Source organism: Apaloderma vittatum, unplaced genomic scaffold (assembly GCF_000703405.1).
Source record: "Apaloderma vittatum isolate BGI_N311 unplaced genomic scaffold, ASM70340v1 scaffold261, whole genome shotgun sequence".
In the NCBI taxonomy this organism is placed as follows: Eukaryota; Metazoa; Chordata; class Aves; order Trogoniformes; family Trogonidae; genus Apaloderma; species Apaloderma vittatum.
Window position 1 is genome coordinate 17,851 of NW_009697164.1, and position 21,203 is coordinate 39,053.

Here is a 21,203-nt window from a genome sequence, read left to right on the forward strand (position 1 = left end):
TGCAAAATACACACTGTGGAGTAAAGCCCCCTGAAGGCATTTATACAAACCCGTCCCCTTACTGTTCATTGCACTGAGAAGCAAATGGAAAGATGAGATTCCTCAACGAATGCAAAACAAAAGGCAGAAATATAATCTCATCTCTTCTCAGCAAGCAGGCAAATCTCTTGCACCATTCTCTAGTGCTGGAATTAATCAGCTTCTGAGTAATACGTTGATACTGCTTGGTGAGATGATTCTGCAGTTAGAAAGTCCTTAAAAAGCCATTCTGCGGGTGGATGAAGGAAAGAAAAGACGATATGGGGCATGCTGTGCACCAGTTCAAGGCTCTGGTTTGGAAGAATTGGCTCTGCCGAGTGAGGCAACCGGTGAGTCTTTGGAAAAGACAAAAAAGGGAATATTTTTAATCTTTTAATGCTTGGAAAGAGTATATCTATCAGTTTTCTCTTTTCACTGCAGATTGTTAAAGATAGGCTGGCTGCAAGTGCTTCTTGTTTTTCATTTGGTCTCCTAATTTTTGAAAACACAAGTAGAGGACAGCTGTGTGTTTTGATTGTAAAATAGTTGAATACAGCAATGCTCCCCAATTTGCAAATGAGACAGGAAATCTCATAAAAATTTTTAAAAAACACAGCTTATCTTTTAATTGTCATTAGATACCACTGCTTGTAGCAATGGCGAGGACAAAAATCAATTTTCTTCATATTACAGGTAGTCACTGGTAATGTAAGAAAGCCTGCACAATTTTGATCAAAATCTAGATATGGAGAACATAAGGATTGTATTATAAAATTGTATATACTTCTAAATAGTCATTCTTATCCACCCTACAAAACCTAATTTAACCTTTCAAATTGCAATATCAGAAGAATGTAGCAGGTACTTCAACAGCAGTCAAAATTAATACTCAAATATGAGGTGGATATCATTGTTCACTTTTACTGTGATTGATGGGATTTTTTAAATTTAAGATATAAGGAAGTGAATTTTCTCGAGATAACGTTTCTGTGGAAAAAAATGTCACTTCACTTAACAGTTTCTCGTTGATTTCCCTTGTCTCTGATGATCTGGAGATTTCTGCAGTGAGGCATGTTGGCTGCTTCACATAAGATTGCCTCGATTAAATAAACATACAGCTTTTAATTTCAGAAATATTTCACTTGAATTAAAGTGTGATTGAGGGAGATAATTTCTTCTCCAAATGCTTTCAATTAATGTCTTTTAATATGAAAGACATTTTTCGGGGAGGAAGGCTGTTGGTTATTTTCTTCTCCATTCCTAAACGCTTCTGTATGGTCCCTGTTCATATTCCAGTCAGTGTGCATTAAGTAGCTTCTCAGTACCTTCTGTTCTGCTTCATGCTGATCCATTTATCTTCTTGCTCTGTCTAGTTTTCCCTCTCACATATTTTTGAATGACAAAATCTTCATTCATCTAAGTTTTAAGTTTCTCTGATGGGTAGATTTCCTGAATAGAGAACTCTCTGAGGTGCAGACTTGCCCAAATTACAATGAATGACCCAAAACAGACTAGATTTTGCCTGTCAGAGCCAGGAACTACCCCAGAGCATTTGCAAAACCTCCTTATGTGCTCTTTGTGTGAACCCTGATCCATGAAGGAGCTCTATCTGCAGTTACGCAAGGAGAAATCCAGGTGGGTTGTCTGCCTCTGCAAAGGGCCAGTCAGACCTGTGTGAACCTGAAGAAAGAAGGATCTCCTGACAGATCTGATGTGCTTCAGCACTACAGTACTACGTTGTGCAGATCTGTCTGTAGAAGGCACTTGCTTTCTCATGGTTATTTGTCAGCAGCCAGGGCTAGAAGACAAGTGTGGTCTGTTGAACTAACAATGTGCCAGGGGTGTCATGTGGCATTAGTTGATGTTACACAGAGAAGGGTGAAAGGACTGTGGAAGATGTAAGTGTTCTGTAAAGAGTAGCTATTGAGGGAAATTCAAACAGGCATCAGTGCCTCTTACTAACGTGGTTCAAAGGCAGCACGGGATAATATGTACCTTTGGACGACAGCTGGGGTTTGAAATTGCAATGGTGTAGAAGATACCTTCTCATTTCTGCTTTCAGAAGCCTTTGCTTCTGAACTACAGATTGTGGAAGCTCAGGAGATGCATACTACCAGGAAACTGTATTGCTTAAGTTTTTGATCACTGCATTTCTTGGTTACTTTTTATACAGTATTTATTACCATAAAAATGTGCAGCTAATTAAAGGATGAAAGTGATTCCCAAATTCTGTCACTCACATATCCTAATTTAGAGGAGAAATGGAATTAGAATTATATTATGAAATGCTTGGAGTGAGTAGTTGCTAACAGGGCTGTTAGGAGAAAACAGAAACATAGCCTAACCTAAAGCAATGCATTTTTATAAAAGCTGTTATTATTAATAATTTTCATTTTGGATTAATGTTAAGCATGGGGTAAAATGCTAGTATAATTCTTCCTCTTCACCTGCACCTACACTGAATGTCATCTTTGCCCTGCTTCTGTCCTTTACAGTTCACGCTCCTTCCTTCTACACTATAAGAGATATAAACATCACTAAAAGTTGCTTATTGCCAAGTGCCCTCTATTTTTAACGTATATGTTTCTGCATCAGCGCAAAAACTAAAAAACAAACAAATAACTCAGTGAACGATTACAAAATTGTCTGCTTTTATCAGACAGATCCTAAAGCTCCATTACTGTATTCTCCATTCTTCCAAGGGACAATTTGCCAGCATGGCATGAGTTCTCAGACTTCTGTTCCCCTCAGTTTCTGGGCAAAGCACCTGTGCTAGGGCTGCCATCTTTAGAATCCCTTTTCTTTGGACCTTCTTCGGCTGGTGCCTTTTGTATTTGGACACAAATATACCTTATACAGCAATACTACTTATCTGCTGTACCTGGCTCCACTCCCTTGTCCCCCTAAAAATAGCCAACTGATGCCTTGCAGTAACAATACCACTCCACAACAAGATGGGAGGTGTGAGGAAGAATGTGCCAAGGAGCGCTGCTGAGCCTTAATGGCCCTGACCAGCTCCACCTGGGCCCAAAGCTCTGCTCAAAAGGGCCTTCTGGGATATCAGCTCCTGTTAGGGTGAAGCCTGAGGAGCACCACTACCCAACTTGGCTCTTGGGCTTGGCTGAATCATGGTTCTGCCTCATCACTGTGACCTCATCTGAGGATCTGGACTTCTGTCTGAGGCTGGCTGCAGCGGCTGGGAATGCCCAGCTCACCTCGGGGGTGCTGTGGGACTGGTTCCCTGGCTGGAGAGGACCCTACCCTCCTGGGAGCGGTGACCCTTGCAGCCTCCCTTGCTGCTCCCTAAAATTTTGAAAGCACCAGGTCTCACGTTCTTTTTGCTTGGCTTCTGTTGGGTTTGGAGCATGTCCAGCTTAGATAAATGGCAATTTCCCTAAATTTCAGGAAGTCTTTCATTTCTTGCGTCCTGCTCAGCAGAAGAGGCCCTTCTCCACAGGATTTTATTCTTACGCATTATGTTGCTTTTCTCAAGTATTTTTCTAACAGTCCTGCTGATGGAGGTGACAAAGGCAGATTTTGGAGAAAGGTGACTGAAGGTGAAAGAAAGGGTACAAATTGCAAGAGTCAGGGAGCCAGGGAAGGACAAGGAGGTATGCTGCTGAGCAAGGAGGGGACAGCAGGCTTCAGGGGAGCATGAGGAGGTGCAGCAAGGTGCAGGATGCTGCTGCCTTCTTAGGAGGCTTAGGTGTGGGAAAGCTGAATATCACTGTCATCGTATTGTCAGAGTTACTGGGTTGGCCATAGGGAAATATCCAGAAACACTATGAATAGAAGAAGTCAGACCTACTGTTGTATTCTGAAAGCAATGTATTTGGTGAAGTTACGAGGTTTTTAAATGGAAGTCTTAGGTACTAATTTGCTTTTAATGATCTTAGTTTCTCTTAAGCAGTTGTAGAGGTCATCTTTAATATTTTTTTTTAATTAGAAGTTATATTGAATTGTAATGATTTATTCCCAAGTCCTGTTTTCTGTATTACTGATGATATTTCGATTTCCCTTTCCAGGTCCTGTCTCTCACTGAAATAGTCTGGCCGTGTATGCTTTTCTTAATTCTGGCTGCAATCCGCTTCCAAGAGCCCCCCAAACACAAGGAAAACTGTATGTTTTGTTTCACCTGTGTTCTATTTTGGTTGTCTTTGCTTGTAGAAGTATTGAGGAAATATTAAAGGTGTTCTAGAATGGGATTACTTAAATATAGTGGAGTCAATCGAAAAAATCCTACAATGGAATTCAGTCTTGTCTAGCTGTGGATCTGAGCAAGTCATATTCAGTTCAGAAAAAACCAAAAAGTTCAAGGTCTGATTTGTCAGACCAGTTTTTGACGTCTGCTTTGGACTAAGGTGTATTGCTTGGGTTTTAATTTTACTTCTTTCTTTCTACTGTGTAATGGAGTTTAGATCATGGAGTCAGAGGGAGATAATTATGCAGTAGATATTAAGTTCGAGATGAATTTTACCCTTACCAACTTCATGAGATTCAGAATGAACACTTTGTAAATAATAAATTCTTCCATTTCTAGAAGCACTTTAAAATTTGCAATGACTACCTCCACCTGATAAAGTTCTTTTCACTTTTCACTTGTCAAGCATTAGCTTCGTTCAGGAAAGAATGATTTGTGATACTAGAGTTTATTATTCTGTTATTCACAGATGTCAGTAAGCTGAGGATAAACCTTAGAAACCAACTTGGTAAAACAGTTATAACTCTGGAGAGGATCTAGCCTGCACTATATAAATTTACTTTACACTCTCTCTAGCGTGGACCCAAGGATGCAATATATGCCAATTGTTTTTTTTGTGCGCTTGGAGTACATCTTCTGCTTTGTTTTAGCAGAAAGGGGTCCAGTGTGCAAGCTCAGAGAGCTTCCTACAATATATACTGGAGTGTCCTAAGTAAAAGTAATTCAACTGCAAAAGGCACTGGTCATTCACAACAAAATTCACTATTTTATACATCAGGTATAGTTACTGAGGAATGAAGGATTGTTTGACTAACAATGCAATTTCTGCTGGTACATGTACATATTGTAAATTCCTCATTTTTGCATCTTTCAATTTTGAATATTCATTAAGAGCAGAAGTCCAAATGCTAATTTCCTTATCTCCTCCTCATTTTATTTCCTCAATTTTGATGTAACGGTTGCCAAAAGAAGGTTATCCGGAGCACGAGGGGAAGGACCTTTCAAGTATTCTTCAATTTTAGCTGTTTTAAACAGAGAAGTGAAGTTGAATAGGAATTCTATAGCTACTCCTTATGTTTCAAAACAAGTAAAATTGTTTTATATTTTGACGTGTGGATTCTCAGTGCTATGGAGAGATATGGATAAATTCCAGAGATATTGAAAAGTTGCTGTTTAGACAGTCTTGATGGAAGTACATTCATAAAATGGTGAATACCAGTTCCTTCACCTCATGAAAGCCTGGGAGAAAAGAGAACATACTATTTTGTGAAGCAGTCTATACCTATACTGTAATCTAGGTGACAAGTCATTTTGGGCAGAGAGGCTAGCAAGCCTGTGATGTTGCAACAGTGATACTACCATGATAATCAGCTTTTCAAAGACAGCTCTGAAAGGTTATATCCTGTTGCCGAAGTCTGACACAGAAGTTATTACTTTTCTGTGGTGAATGAATTGTTCTTAAATGGGATGCTTGCCATCGATAGTTTGTTGGTGACAAAGCCACTTTCTAGGTGAAGGGAATACAATGAGATAACGCTGACACTGCAGTTACAAATCTGCACTAACTCCTCCAATGCTTGGTTTTAGGTTACTTAGAAGCTCGGGATTTACCAAGTCGAGGCCTTTATCCTTTCATGAGGACCCTTTTCTGTAATGTTGGTTCAAGATGCAAGAATACTAGTTACACAACGCAGAAAAACAACCGCTTACAGTAAGTTACAGGAATTTGCCAGAGCTGTCAGCTTTGTTATTCTAAATTCTTAATTCAGTCTCCTTACGAATGCAAAAGATGTAGGGCCTTAGTCATGCCTCTTCCTAATTTTTCTTCATTTTTCTTGGGCATTTCATGCTGTTATTAGATAGTGAAAACTGTTTTGTGGGAAAATTGGAGAGGTACCTTGTGGTATTCTTGCCCTTCACTGCTGCCATGTGATTGCACACACTTATCATTCACTAGAAAAATCTTTTGTTACATGATGATGAGACTGAGCAACAAAAAGTATATCATACATAGATTTAAACTTTGAATAGTGTGGTAGTATACATGGTGAGAGAAGTGAACACATAAAAGCAAAAAATGGATAACTCTTGAGTAAGATCCACAAGGAGCCCGAAAGGAGGATTAGCAGAAGCTCTGTAACAAAAGGAATTTGAAAAAGTAATTTATGAGAGGGCCTAGTCACAGATCCCGGAACGCAGAAAGAAAAAAGATGAAGTTGAGTTTGGGCTTTCGTTAAGAAATTTAGTAAAGTAATCTACTTCAAAATGTTGGAAACATTGAGATGCAAAGACACTTATGCAGATTGGCTGAAGGATGTAGTCATAAGAAACCTGTTGAAATACATAACAATAAAGCCAAATTAAGGTTAGCTAATCAGAAGATATGTGTGTATATACCTATTCTTATAAAATTGTTAATATCTGCTAAAAAAGATCTTACAGGCTTGAGCCAGTTAAGGGTGGAAGAGCATCAAGTTTTAGTGGTTTATTACCGTAGAGGTTTATAGGTAGCAATAAATCCAGCATGCAGCAAATGGGAAGCTTCAGTATCACAGTAATAGGCCATTTGATCTAGACAGTCTGTTATAGTTGTTTGTACATGTAGAAAACTATTGATTGAGCATAAGACCATGCAAAATAGGTCTTGTTTATGGGCAAATGACTTATACAGAAATTCATAATTTGTTAGCAGGACTGAAATTTAAGCCACAAATCATTATTATTCGAGATCTATTATTGCACAAAATACTTCTATGTAGAAATAATGATATTACAGTAGTATCTTTAAACAAAAATTCTCCTAACAATCACAATACAGTTAAAATTGTTATACAACCACTTAATTTCTACTCATTTGCTTGGGGTTATGCTCACCTTTCCCCTGCTGTTGTGGATCAGTGGCTGCAGTCTGGTAGTGGTGTTATGGCAAGTTGTCATCTAGAGCCCTTTGCTTGGAGGAATGTGGTGTTGATGACTTGTTTTTCACTCTAGGGGGCATTTGGAGTCAGTTATGTTTGCTAATGTGTTTTTATACCTTACTTGTTTTTCACTGGTATACATCTCTGTGATACATCTGAATTGATATGGTACATATGAATGTATATGGTATCTTTTACTTTTGGTAGACACCCTTTCTGTTTTCTTGGTACTTCTGAATTGACTTTGTCTGGCTGTGGTTCTGCATTTTCACTGACTGCTGGTGAGCTGTGTATAGCCATCGGGTCCTCAGTGCCAGCCATTGCCCCACCTCTTGTTATACTGGATCTGTACTCCAGTACAGACATTCTATGTCCCCAAATCTCAAGGCCTTTGCTATTGTACTCGGTCTGTGTTCCTCTCCACTGCTTTGCTATATTAATCTTAAATATGTCATTTTGAACTGAATGATCAGTTGTTACTACTATCTGTACAAAACTATGGCAGTATTGTACAATGACAAGTGAAAGTAAAGCAAATGGCCATACGCATCTATCAAAAAATAAAATAAAATACAATAGGAAAGCTAAAATAAGCCAAGTCAAAACTAAAACTGCAGACATGTTAAGACAAATTCAGACAAAGCAAATGTGGCAAAGCCTCTCTGCCATGGTCTTGCGAACTCAGCACAAATCCTGTAGCCTGTTACGTACAGTGTCGATGCTACATTACTGGCTTATACAGTTAAAATAGCTGTTGGCCTTTTAAGAAAAGTTTTCTGAAGGAATAGATTTTATTTATATCATCAGTCCAGATGCCATCTAAGTGTGTTAAAGCTCTAGAAACTATGAACTATATTGACTGCTCTGCATGATTATTTACACTGCTTTGACTGAACTGCCCAAATTCTATTTCAGCTCGAAAGAAAAGCAGGAAACAATTTCCTAGAGGCAGTCTTAGACCTACTTAAGAATCGGGGAAATTGTTCAGTGGCTTTCAGTTTTTCAACTGAAAAAAAAAATGTGTGCGTATACGCATTTTTATATACTCAATACGCTACACTGAGTAGTATATAGCCAAGGTAAGGAAGAGGGGTAAAAAGGTAGGATGAAGTTCATTCTGAGGTCAGTGTATTCCAGCAGGTCTGTCAGCATGAATTAAATCAACCTCAGGGCTGCTCTGACTTATGCTGGCTGCCAACAGCCTTAAGAGGATAGACTGTCAGCTTGATCAGCCAAACCTAACTGAATCCTACAATGTCCCTGTGTTGGCTGGAGAGAAGAGGTGGCATAGGAACACTAACACCAATTATCTTCCCTTTGAGGATTTATTTCCAGCCATAGAGGATTCTTCATAATAATTTTCAGGGATATTTTTGTGTCCACAGTGTTGTGTTTGTTAAGGATAAATCAAGGACTGTGCATAGTTTGCATGGACACTTAGCCCATTTGTTTTCACAGTATGTACCACATTGGTGCTATCATTATGAAATATCATTGTCTTTTGGAAAAAGTAATTCTATGACTTCTGTTGGAAACTTCACTATGAAAGCCATAAACAACCCCAATAACTATTTTTTCAGCAAGCAGCCTGAGCAAGGCTGCTCTGTGTGAGGGGCTGAGCCAGGGGTTGAAGTCATCCAGGTGCAGGGATGCCCTCACAGATATGACACCATCCCCTCAGGCAACAGGCTCCATTAACAGCCACTGACATGGCAGAAAAGTGAGCCAGATGAAGGCTGCAACAACCCAATTAACTTTGATTTGCAGCAAATTCTGCCATCTCCTCCGATGCCTCAGAAAGTGTTCATTTTTCAACGGCTCTGAGGCTTTGCTTCCCGCTCCTCGCTTCAGCCTCTTCAGGAGGCATATTTAGGAGCTCCTGCGGCAAAGCACATTTTTACCTGCTCTTTCCAGAATTCTTCACCCCACATCTCATCTTAAGGAGGTACAGAGTACAACTGAGAACATGCAAATAAGACAAAACCCTTGCAGTACAGTGTCACGTGGCTTTACACCCACAAATGAGAGTGCATGTGCATGGAAACATCATGTATTTCCAGTATAAGACTACTTGCTCTGCAAGTCGTGCAGAATGTGGTGGGATTTGTCCTTGCAGCTCAGACGCCTAGGTCTATGTTGGTTAGACTTCTCAGTACCTAAAAGAAAATGAAACTTGGATTTTCTCAAAACTATAAAGATCATGAAAGCAAGATCCTAAAATGTTATTTATAAGCACATTAGTTTACTTCCCTTTATTTAGCTACAAGTAGTAGCAGCCTCACCCTGTAGGTGTCTCAGAGCCACAGATGGGCCCTCAGAGCCATGTGGTAGCTCTGTCTCAGTTGCAGCCGACTGGACTCCTGGGCTCAACCCATCACGTTAGAGCTGTTGCTGGAGCTTGTGACCGACCTCTGGGTCTGTCTGATGACTAGGATCCTAGGGGATGGTGCCCCATTGACAAGGGCATGGTCTCAGCTCCTAGCTTGGCCCCCTGTCCTGAAGCAGCCCTGCTCACATTGGTCCCTTTCCTGTTATTGGTTTTCCTGATACTGGGGGCTCTGTGGTTCTCTAGTGAAGTGGTATCAAAATAGCTCATGTCCAGAAGAGCTAGCGTGAAAAAAACAAAATCAAGGAAGCTCTAATCAACAATGGTAACACTCATGTAAGAACTGCTTAGAGGGTCAAATTTTTCACTAATGATGTGTGCTTTCAAGTAAAAAGGAAATAAATCTGTGAGATGGATGTAAAACTGCAGCAACTTATCAGAATAATGACCTTCTGTGGTCAGGGCCAGCTTTTGTAGTCTTATGCTATGTAGCTGTTAAACAAAAACTTAAGCAACTTTTGTGATCTTGCTTCTAGATAGACAGAAAATTAGGGAGAAAAGGAATTTTAAACATGAATTTTCTGAATTTCATAGCCAAATAAGAGTGATGCTTTTTTGGTTCCTTATATTTTTCTGGTCCATTGTGTTTCAGAAGGGTTATAATAGTATGCAACATAGATGGAAATGATCATTCAGTGAAAGACATGCAGTAAGCTGTTGTCCAGCATGTGTATTGGTGTTGATGGAGATGTGATGTCTCCAGGCTGCCCTGAGATGGTGCAGAACTGGAGCCAGCATAGCTGGGTCTTTGCAGTTTTAGAGAGAAATTTTTAATGTGCTGACAGGGCTGAGGCTGAGACAAGAATTTGCTGAGAGGCTTATGAAAGTCACCAGTGTAAATGGCATTATGCATTGCAGCTGAGATTTCAGATGAGCTCTGAAATGTTCTTATTGTCATCCTAGGTAACTGAGTCCTTTGGACAGAATTAGTGTTTCTGAGTCATGGCTTTAGGAAATGCCAGTTGCTTTTGTATACTCAAAGAGATACAGAGTCTTTTTGCTCTTTTGTAGTGTTTTTTCATGGTCAAAACTCATATGAATGTATGTATTCCGTTTGATTTCTATCCTCATAGAAGTATTTCTAGAAATGCAGAATTAAGGGAAGCTTTACCACAAATGATAATGAAATTATATGTATCTCTATATACACACTTTGTTCTAACATCTCAGTTCTAATCCTGTGTATCATGTCCTAGAAATTACTGACTTCCTCCTGTTGTCCTTTTTGTCTTCTCTTGCTTCTCCTCTTCATTGTTCCTAGCAATTGCTGCTGTTGACTTTCTTTGCATATATGCAAGTTAATGTTGTATTCTACTCCAGAAAGTACACAGTGAAGGTTCTTTAAGAGAGTAGCTGTACAATATTTAAGTATTTTTGTTGGCACGCTGTCTGAAAATTGCATGTCTTGAGTGTCCCTACAGCTGGTTTTAAAGTCTAGTTTCCTACCTTTGTGGCAAGATGGTGACATCTTCCTGCAATTCTGTGTAATTTCTGCTGAATTAAGAAACCAGTAGCATCTCAGAGTGTTCTTCTTATTAGGACATAAATATGATTCCCTATTATGATGAGAATATATAAAATCCTTTAAAATTTAGCACAGATATTCAGCAAATAAAACCTCTGTTATATTTTAATGTTTCATAAAACCGAATCTGATAACCAGTATCATGTCCTTTGCTATTTCCTCTTCCAAAGGAGGTTGTCCTCAACTCCAAGAGCAACCAGAGGATGTGCTGTGAAAATTATGGCAAAATAGGGGCACAAGTGGCAGCTGCCTAATTGCTCCTGATATGGAAATCCCCATAAAGCTAATGGTTCAGAAACAGCACTTCCAAACAGCTGCTCTCATCCTGCTGAGAGGCTTGTGCTTGGAAGTGTGGTGTTCTGTAAGTTTTTCAGGTTGCACATGCTGCCTTCTCTTTTGGAACAGCTGAACTTTATGCCTGGTTTTTGGTCCTTCCTTCATACCCTAAATATTTACACCCTCCTAACTGTTTCTGAGCTCCCTCTCCAGTCTCACCATCAACTTTCTTTGCTGGGCACTTCTAACTGGATCTTCTAAGAGTCACAACACTCCAAGCTCTGCCAGCATTTTCTTTAATGCTTCTAGTCTGTGCTTCCCCAGTCCCCCTGCTGTGTACTCTGTGGGACCCCTTGCGGGGCAGTGGCTTGTCCCCCCAGCCTTCAAGCCTGGAGACACTGCATGGACAGAGCTTGTTGTCCTGCCTGGGCAAAGGATGGAGCAGGAGGGCTAAGCAGGCCGCTGCTGTCTTGAACAGTGTCTAGGGCAGCATAGCCTGAAGCCTTTCATGCAGTTTCACAGTTCAAAGGAAGCTTTACAGTTATCAACAGAACATTTTGAAACTACATGGTAAAGAGCAGACAACATTTTTCCTTGCTCAAATTACAGAGAGGAGGAGTTTGGTTTCCCTCTTGTTTGAAAAGCTATTGCTAAACAGACTCTCCTTATCCATTACATTTGCTCCTTACCTGCTCCAAGAACTGCTGCGTGCTCTGCTCCTGCAGTGCGAAGCCAAATGCTTTCTGGGCTGCAGCTACTCACAAGAGATTCAGAATAACAGAAATGGTTATTGTTCACACAATCTACCCTGCATTACCGGGTGTGTTTTTTGCTGTATACCAAACAGGTGGCTATAGCACATAAAATTGGATGCCAAGAGGGTTTTTCTGTCCCCCTGCTCTTTATCAACCCAAGGGTTGCAAATCCAAGGTACAGCAGAGTCAGCGATGGGGGTAGAGCTGAAGGAGTTACTGATGGCTCCTGTCACTGTTAGCTGTGCAACCTGCTGCTGGCAGGGAGGCTGAGCAGTACCAACAGCCTTGGAGGCAGCGTTGAGCCCAACCATATGCTTGTATGTAGGTAAAAGTGTTATTTTTCTCCCGAGCATTATTGTTTGCAGTAGAGATTGTACACGGGGATGCAAGGCTTACGTCTAGTTTGGAGGGAAAATTATATGGGATGGTATATTGCCTTTATGCCTCACTTCTCTGAATACTTGTGATTATTTTAATTGACCTTGCTTTGTGAGCTGAGTTGCCAACTGAAAGTTCAAGTATTCTGAAAACAAAAAGTAGAAAATTCTGTGAAAACTGAACTACAGCATTGTTTTTCTTAAAGTTCTGTCTGGATTTGTGTTTTAACCAATGTTGCTGTTTTTATTCTGGTCAAGCACTGGCTGCTTGCTCAAAAAGCACTGTGCTAGAAAGTTTTCAGCATGTTCCTGTTCTTTGCCAAGTACTAGTGTTCCTAGCTGTCCAAAATTTCAGGCAGTAGGTGTGCTAGTAATATTGGAATTTAGTTTTCAAAAGCAATAGTTAAAGTACAGATATTGATCATTCTGAGAGTCGCCCTCTGAACAACAGAAATTTCCTTTTTAAAGCTCCATTTAAAAGGAAAAAAAAAAAAAAAGTGTGAGGAATTGTTCCACCTTTAATCCATTGAAGTTTGAGGCTGGTGAAAGAGTTTTCCAGAAAGCCTACTGGCCATCAGCCAAGTTGGGATCAAAACAAGCTGCTCCGAAATAATCAAGAACTTCATTGTTTTAAGATTAATTTTACTTCTTATCCCGTAGTCTAAAGTTGCAGGCAGATCTGTGGCTGTCTGAACTAATGAGAATCGGGGAGAGAGAGAAAGAAATGAAAGAATTGGAAAGCAGCAGCTGATGTTCATGATTTGGTTTGCAAATCTGTGTCATTAGGTTTTTCTTTACCAAAAAGTAAGAATTGTGCTGAAAACTAGTGCTAACACACGTTCGACGAGAAAGGAATGTAACTCTCGATTGTATATTTGAATGTTGGGCTTTTGTGAGTTAATTATGCTTCTAATGAATAATAGGAATATCTGTCCTGTAAAGAGATGTTTAAATGAGTCTTCTGATTTAATCTTAAATTTGTTAGAAATATGTTGTACTATTGAGTAGCCACCAGATGGTAGTATGATAGAGATAGTAGAGATAACATGTACCAGAAGTTTAGTTGTGTACAGTAAAATCGGGGGGAAACAGTAGTGACAACTTTTATTGATTTATTTCCATTTTGGCTGAAAACAGGCATTCAATTACATATATTTGAAAAAACAATTTGTAATATCCCAAATACAAGCTGTATAGTTTTTCCTAACAACAAATACTTTGTGTGTGAGTCAGCATAAGGCAAAACTATGTAGCCAGAGACACCACACTTCGGCTTATCAAGTAGAAGGGTACCTTGAAGAGCGCGTCATCTGGACTTTGCATGTGGCTGTTAGTGCTGATGTCTGTTAAAGGTGATGGAATTGTTAGCAAAGTTCTATTGCTTAGTAAACTAACTAAAGAGAAAACAGCAACTTTCTTCAGGACCAAGAAGAAGGGATGTACCTATATTTCATCCGGTCACATGGACCAATTTACCTGTTCTGTATGCAATGTCGACTTAGATGAAATAGGAAAGCTTGAACTTCAGGGTACAGGTCATCAAAGAACCATTACCTGGACTCATAATGGACTAAGGGAGAAAAGTTCAATGTGTTTAGAAACATCAAAGACTTCTTAGGTTGTGTCTGTGTTTGGCTGCTGCCAGAATTGGGCTACTGGTGTAGGTGAGCAGATCTAGCTCAGCAATTTTTCATCATTCTCTTTCCTGAGGTTTTGGGACTCAGTCCTGTAACTCGCATGCTAATGAACCAAATAAAAGTTGTGTAAATAAAAAATCAGAATATTGCTGTGAGTATATATGTGGTTTTCAGCTACTTGCTTTCAGCTTGTAATTACCTCCCCTGTTCCATTTCTTTCTGTGAAGAAGTACTGCAGGCATTGAAAGGGGTCCGGAGAAATTCACAGGACTTGATCTAGACTTCATGAAAGAAATAGAAGAACTTGCAAACGGATTTATTGAGGCCACAGAGAAAGCCATGGCTTTAGAAAAGCTATGGGAGGAAAACTCGAAGTTCTCAGGTAAGCTATGATCTTTCTGATAATGAATTGCTTTGTCTATCAGGTAGTGAAAATCATCAAACAAAGGAATAGTCTTACCTTAAAAATAAAAAGAACAAACTAAAATTTTAGCTGATCTGAAAAAAGCCATGTTTATGATTACTATTATTGTGGCTGTCATAAAATTATGAGAAAGAAGTCAGCTTTCTAAATGTGTGCCCTTGTTTTACTACTTGATAATTGACAAAATACTATGAGGGCAAAGAGTAGATGGCTACTTGGTCTAACATACATTCGGAAGTAACTTTTTAGTGGATTCAAGACTTTCTCCCTAGCTTTTTCTCTTGTACTAGAGTATAGGTATGAAAAACCTCAGTAGCTCACACTTGGTGACCTTTAGGCAAAAAAGTCAGTCTCACACTTAGGAGCAAGACTGGAAACACCAAGGTCTGATGCTCCCTGTCTGTTCCCACCAATAGTGCATGGCCTTGCTGCTGTGGCAGGTGGGCATTTAAGACCTGCTACTACCCTGCATTTTCTGGCTGAGTTTTCAAGCAGAAAGATTTAGGTAAAACTTATTTTCATGCCTGGTTGTCTGGGAGTTAGTATGTTCATCTATTGTTGATGTGACGATTTCACGTTACTGAAAAGTAAATGGTGAGCCATTTCTTATAAGTTGTTTTTGTGATAATAGTAAAAGTATTGGGAAGCACAGAAAAAGAAATGGATCACTATCTTTCTAGGGTATTAGTTGTTTCACCTGCCTTTATTCTTGTAGAAACGCCCTTTGTGTACTGCTTGCTGTTGCTTATAAAATTGATTCTTCTGAAGTTAATAATGCTTCTCTGTAAAGGAAAATATTTGATTTTACAGGGCTGCATAACATCACCACTTTTCTTAATGTAAGTATTTTTCTAGTCTATTTCTAAATTACAGTTTTGGATTTTAAGGCATCTTTATTTTAACGGTTAGATATTTGTATCCTGTCAAGTTCTAGTACACTATCTTAAAAAAAATAAAATGGTATGCTGTTGAAGCAAATAATCATGTCTTGTAAATTTGATAGTGTTTCAGTGATTTACTGTTCTAAACCAGTCTAGGTGGTTAGTAGCTAAAATCCTCAGCCATTTGAAAGCTAATTGTTCATCAGGAGCAATTTAAAAGTGCATCTGCTAGACCTTGTGTTGCTGTCTAAAACTGTATTATAAAATGTTCTGCAAGGAACTCTAAGAAGTACACATCAGGATAAAACAAAAGTCCCAGCAAAAAGCAGCAACAAAATCCCAACTCCCAGTCCACCTCACCCTCCAAAAAGCCCCCCATACAAACTAAAAAACCCCATAAAAACACCAAACAAAACCCCAAAACTGAAGGGACTGTAGTGAGATTGAAAAGATTAGATTTTTTCCTTGGGTTAGATTATTTTGAATTCAGATTTTTGATCCAGCGAATATGGCAATCAGACTTGAGAGGGGATGAACGAAGATGGATTTGCATGATGTAGCATAATTCCTTCCAGAATCTCTGGCAGTTTATGTGAAACAAGGTTGTGCTGTCCCTAATGCATTAGTGTTTCACCCTTGCAATCTCAGCCAAAAGAAGGCTGAATGGGCACAGTAGTGGATCTCCATTACTGTCCATTACTATACCTTTCACAGATCACTGGTTTCACTAAAAAAATTATTTTAAAATTAACTTTTCCCTATTTGATTTTGACTGCTGCTTCATGAAACCTAGATTTCCAATTCATAACTTGACATTAGGTGGAATTTTTATAGTAACATTTTTAAATTGCTTGTGAGATACTTGGTTGAAAGGAGCTGTATCAATGTGAAATTTCATTTCGGGAATGGAACATAAAATAGAAATATTCTATCAGCATTAAGAAAATATGTAGTCGAAAGTAGCCTATAATTATTAGTAATAGCTTGGATACACAAGCTTCTTTTCTTATAAACCATAGTAGTGTTACTGTTATTCAGAAGAACTCTAGTGAAACATTAGAGAAACAAAAACTAAATAATAAGTATGATAGATCATATGTTTTGCATAGGCATCTGATAGTGTAATCCGACAAAAGAAGTGTTTTTACCCCAGTCAGTTAATCTTTAAAGAGCCTTTCTTATCTATTATTATTTGACATCACCCTCGCCCCCTCCAAGGAGCTGTGAGCCAAGGATAGAATGTCCCTGGCAGTTCCTTTTATACCCTAGACTTAGAAATTCATTGCAGGGCTAAAGAGCTCCTTGTGTTTGAGATCTCAAAGGTGATCCATCTCTTTAGGAAAGAGTTACATTTCTAAGCAGAAAGAGATTGATTGCTTAGCTTTTTTCCCAGCTCCATTTTCCATCAGAACAGAAAAAGATGTCTGAAACAAAGCTGCCATAAGTTCAAAGCACCACCAAAACGATGTACTGCATTACTGAAAGCAAAGTTGTGTTTCTGCTTGGAAAAAAATATTTTAAATGGTTTAAAATACCAGAAGTCAGGGGTGGTGAAAATAACAGGAACCTGCTATTTTTTTCTTCTGTTAATGGACATGTACTTCCTTCACATAAAGATGGATTTGAATGAAGTGGAAGAAATGATTACGAAAGCAGAAAACCTGTACAAGCAACCGTATTTCTGGAACCTTCTGCATTCACTCCCTCATCTTGAATCATACAGCTTTCATACAGAAGATGAGTTAGCTGCCATAGCACAGTTTCTAAAAGTCATTCAGAAGTAAGTAATTTTACATTCTTGAAAGTGATCTGTTCTAATATTTTACCTGCAATTCTTGTTCTTCTCACTGGCTATTTAATAAAATAAGCATTCTTAACAGTGTGAAGAGGCTGATTTTTTTCTTCTATTTACTAAATTTTTTCTTTTGTAGAGGTGTGGTAGGAATTTTCACCCATTCAGATTCCTTCATAACTTTATTTTTCATCTGTCAAACTCAGCAGAGATTCCCTGCGAATGTCCAAGAAGTAGCTTCATGTTAGCAATGGCTGAAATTAGCCCATCACATAATATGACTTTGAACTTTGTCATGTGCTTTGGGATTATTGCAATTTGGAAAGCAAGCCACAAACACCAGTGCTCAGTTTCTTGAAGTTTAATTTGACAAAATATGTTTTTCAAAAATAAATATGTTTTTCAAAAATTCATTTGCCTGAATATTACTTATTTCACAAAGCCCTTTCAGTTTTCCTGGTTGTATAGAGAGCTTGATGTTTGGTGTTTTTTTTTTTTTTCCACTTTCAGTATCTTAGCATCATTGAAGGATTTAGCAATAATGCCATTGGGCCAGAATTTCTATGAAGTGGTGAAAACAGCACTTAATTTAACTGCTGTATCAGTACAGGATAGGAGCTCACAAGGTAAGGAATTTAAGATTTTCTTTGAAGTTTCTGATAAGCATGCTGGGAATATGTAATAGAAGTAACTGCCTGAGCTTCTGCTAAATTCCTAATGTAAAACGTCTTAAGTATTGAACTGTAGTGAGAAACTGTTTCTTTATTGATCTGTTTTTTAAATACTAATAACTAAATTTTGTCAGACTGGCAACTATTTGATGAAACACAATGGTCTAATGTATTGTGTTTAGAAACATCTTTCCGTGGTGAATTTTGGAGAGGCACTAAATCATTACAGCAGACAATTTCTTCCAGTTGACAGAAGGATAGACTCTTGTTTTGGACATGAATGATTAGATTTTAGGTGCAGCTGTCTGCTCTGCTTGGAAAATCAGGCCAAGAATTATATGTGATCTAAATCCCACTTCACCTGTCAAAATGAAGACTGAAGTGTCAATGAAGGTGATAAGCTGGAGCCTTTGCATGGAGGGTGAACTTGAGTTCCCTGGGTCTTCTGGTATTCTCCTGGTGCTCTCACTCTCAGCAGTGATTCGTATCCAGCCCCCCGCCCCCAGCATTTGCATGGCTATGTGCAGAATTAGACACATGGTTTGGAATGGCACCCTATCAGGTCTGCTGGCAGTCACTGTGCAGGGATATCTCATCAACTGTCAGAATACTGTCAGATTAGGTGTCCTTGCCATACTATTAATGCAGTCATCTATTTTGTCCTAGTGAAACTGATGTTCAGGTGCATACTTACATTTATTACTTTTTTCTTCAAAACGTGGTAAACGCAGTAGTTGGATCTCATCAAGTATGAATCATCAAGAAACAAACTGAACAAAAATGCAGGAATAATGTTAACAGGTTTTCTTCCTTTCAGGCTTTCAGTATAATCTTTCTCTTGGGGATGTTTTGCGGAATCCACATGCTGTGAGAGCAGAACTTGAATCCAGGTTTGATTTTGATGATTTGCATGTTGAGAAGTTACTAAATTATACAGCACAGTTAATGAAGGTAAATCATTTGAAAATTTCAGTGTCCATCTCTTTCATTTTTGTTTTTATTTGTACACTGAAAGGATTTTTCATGCCTTACAGAAGCTACAGTCTTAGATCTGCCAGGCGGTTACAAGACTGCTAAATATCCTGACTTCATTCCCATCAAAATATATTTAGCTTCAGCTGAAATTTCTACACATGAAGATGCTGATAGGTCTAGTTGTGTACATTAATGAATTTATGCTTCTCTGAAGGCACAACCGAGTATGGCAAAGACTGTAGTTTATTATGCAGTCTGGTAGAGAATCCTGGGGTTTGCTCCACTAAGCTTTTAAACTGAATCCTAGATTTGAAACTGCCTGGATTAATTTGGCAGGTAGCATTTTTCATCTATTTTGCTGAACAGAAGAATGCCTGTCTCTTCTGTACCCAAAATAAAGGCACATCAAGACTCCTTTTTCCTCAGTTGTTTGGTCTTGATATGAATATATTTGACTTTATGTCTCAGCAGAGCTATTAAAATATACTGGTGATGTGCCAAATCTTGAAGAAAATCTCAGAGAGGTCACTCTATCTTCTAGACCAAAGCGATCTGTTGTGATGGTCTGATTTGAACTCCAGGAGACTTGAAATATCTTTCAATTTCTCCTAAAGTCCACAGTTTTTGAGCGCAGTGTGTTGGTATTTATCTGAATTTGTCTGTTCTTTGCCAGGTACAGTCCGTCTTGATATCATGTGTTTGTGTTAGGTCATTGAAGAGACTCAAAAAGTATGAAAGGAAATATGCAAGCCCAGACAATTTCTGTTATGAGCACTTCAATTCTTTATCTAATTCCCCAACTTGTTTGTTGTTAAAACATCTGCAAAACGTTTACTAAATGTTCTATTCACAGTTGAAAGGAGTTAGAATGTCAAGTGTCTCAGAAAGACATTAACAGGAAGAATTAGAATGTGCTAAATTATTTTTGTATGCTTTAATTATATTTGTATGATTGGGAATAATAGATGTTTCAACATGAAATTTAGAAGTCTAGGCCACAGTGCTGAAACCTGCCAACTTCAATTTGAAACTGGTCTGCTGCATGCAGCCGTTGGTTGAGATATATCCATCGTACTGAATGCTTTTTACATCAGTAATCTTTATGCTCGTGAAGTTGCTTCGATACGGGTATTCTAGTGCAAAATTCTAGCATAGGTGTACTGTAGCATTGCCAAGTTAGTTCAGGATAGGCCTGCAAATGACTGTAGAAGTAGCAACTCTGGTGTAGGGACATGGTGAAAATTCCTTGCACATACAGGTCTCATCATCCTTCCTGCTGTGTGAGTACTCTGGTGGCTCCCTTGATATTTTACACAGCACCTGCATGTGGAGTACTTTGAAGTATGTGCCCCAGAATATGAGGCTGGATTAAATGGGCTTTGTTCTCACTGAAGGAGTCAATATGATATTATTTTTTCACCAGATAAGTAAGCTGATAGTAGAGAGGTCACTCAGCAGCTCTCTTGAGACACTCATCAATTTCTTATGTCCCTGCCAGATTCCCACAGAAGAGACACTGGAGCAGTTGGTGTGCTCTGCTCTGTCCAGTGTGCCAGAAGAGGAAGCAAACAAAGAGAATAATGAAGAGAGCTGCATTTCTGAGGCCAAACTGTATCTTGTTCATGCTGTCAGCAAGCTCAGACTCTATGCACAGGTACACTTTAATAAATTAATAAATTAAATTCCTAATTTTTGCGTGTAGGCTATCAACAGTAACTCAGTTACAAGATTTATCTGTTAAATGTTATTGTCTTGAACTTTTTTCATCATGCTAACGAGAAAAATTAATCCTTATACAGAATTGTTACAGTAGAAGTATAATCTATCACCATGTGTCCACTTAATCAGATTTTCTTATTAAGTTGAATACAGATTTGAAATCTAATAAGGAATACAGTGAAATATACTGCACTGTGTAGGCCTGATGAGGAAAATCCATTCACTGTCACACCTCAACTTGAATTTTCAGCAAAACAGAAAGCAGACTACAGGCCTCCACTCATATAGCATATAATCAATTTGTTTTTAATTCCCCTCCACTACCTCTGACAACAGTGGCTAGAACATGTTGAAGGGGATAAGAGTAAATCTCCAGTATAACATCTTAAAGTTCCAGCAGAACAGCTTGGTATGCAGTTTCTGTGATGACATATGTGTGGTTGCATAGAGAAAAAGATAAACTGTTCAGATATTTCCTAAGGAAAAACACTTACCAGGCTCCCTTAACATTTTTCCACTGAAAGACTTTTTATTTTTTTTTCCCCCCCTAAAATAATATCAGCTGTGTGTCAACCTTCTCTGTAGATGTTTGCAGTGTTTCACTGTTGTATGATGACTTGAAGTAATGATTTAATGTGATTGCCAAAA

At 38.7% G+C, this 21,203-nt stretch overlaps 1 protein-coding gene across 1 annotated transcript in view; it reads left to right on the plus strand.

Moving 5' to 3' along the window:
- Positions 1-299: 299 nt before the first annotated feature.
- ABCA13 (ATP-binding cassette, sub-family A (ABC1), member 13) overlaps positions 300-21,203 on the plus strand; it is a gene marked incomplete at its 3' end in the record, with an annotated part of 67,713 nt that continues 46,809 nt past the window's right edge. The window contains exons 1-9 of the mRNA XM_009877322.1: positions 300-368; positions 4,044-4,137; positions 5,807-5,930; positions 14,321-14,475; positions 15,149-15,198; positions 17,015-17,178; positions 17,701-17,816; positions 18,679-18,812; positions 20,335-20,490. Coding sequence (XP_009875624.1) covers positions 300-368; positions 4,044-4,137; positions 5,807-5,930; positions 14,321-14,475; positions 15,149-15,198; positions 17,015-17,178; positions 17,701-17,816; positions 18,679-18,812; positions 20,335-20,490 — 1,062 coding nt within the window. The remainder of the gene's footprint in view (positions 369-4,043; positions 4,138-5,806; positions 5,931-14,320; positions 14,476-15,148; positions 15,199-17,014; positions 17,179-17,700; positions 17,817-18,678; positions 18,813-20,334; positions 20,491-21,203) is intronic.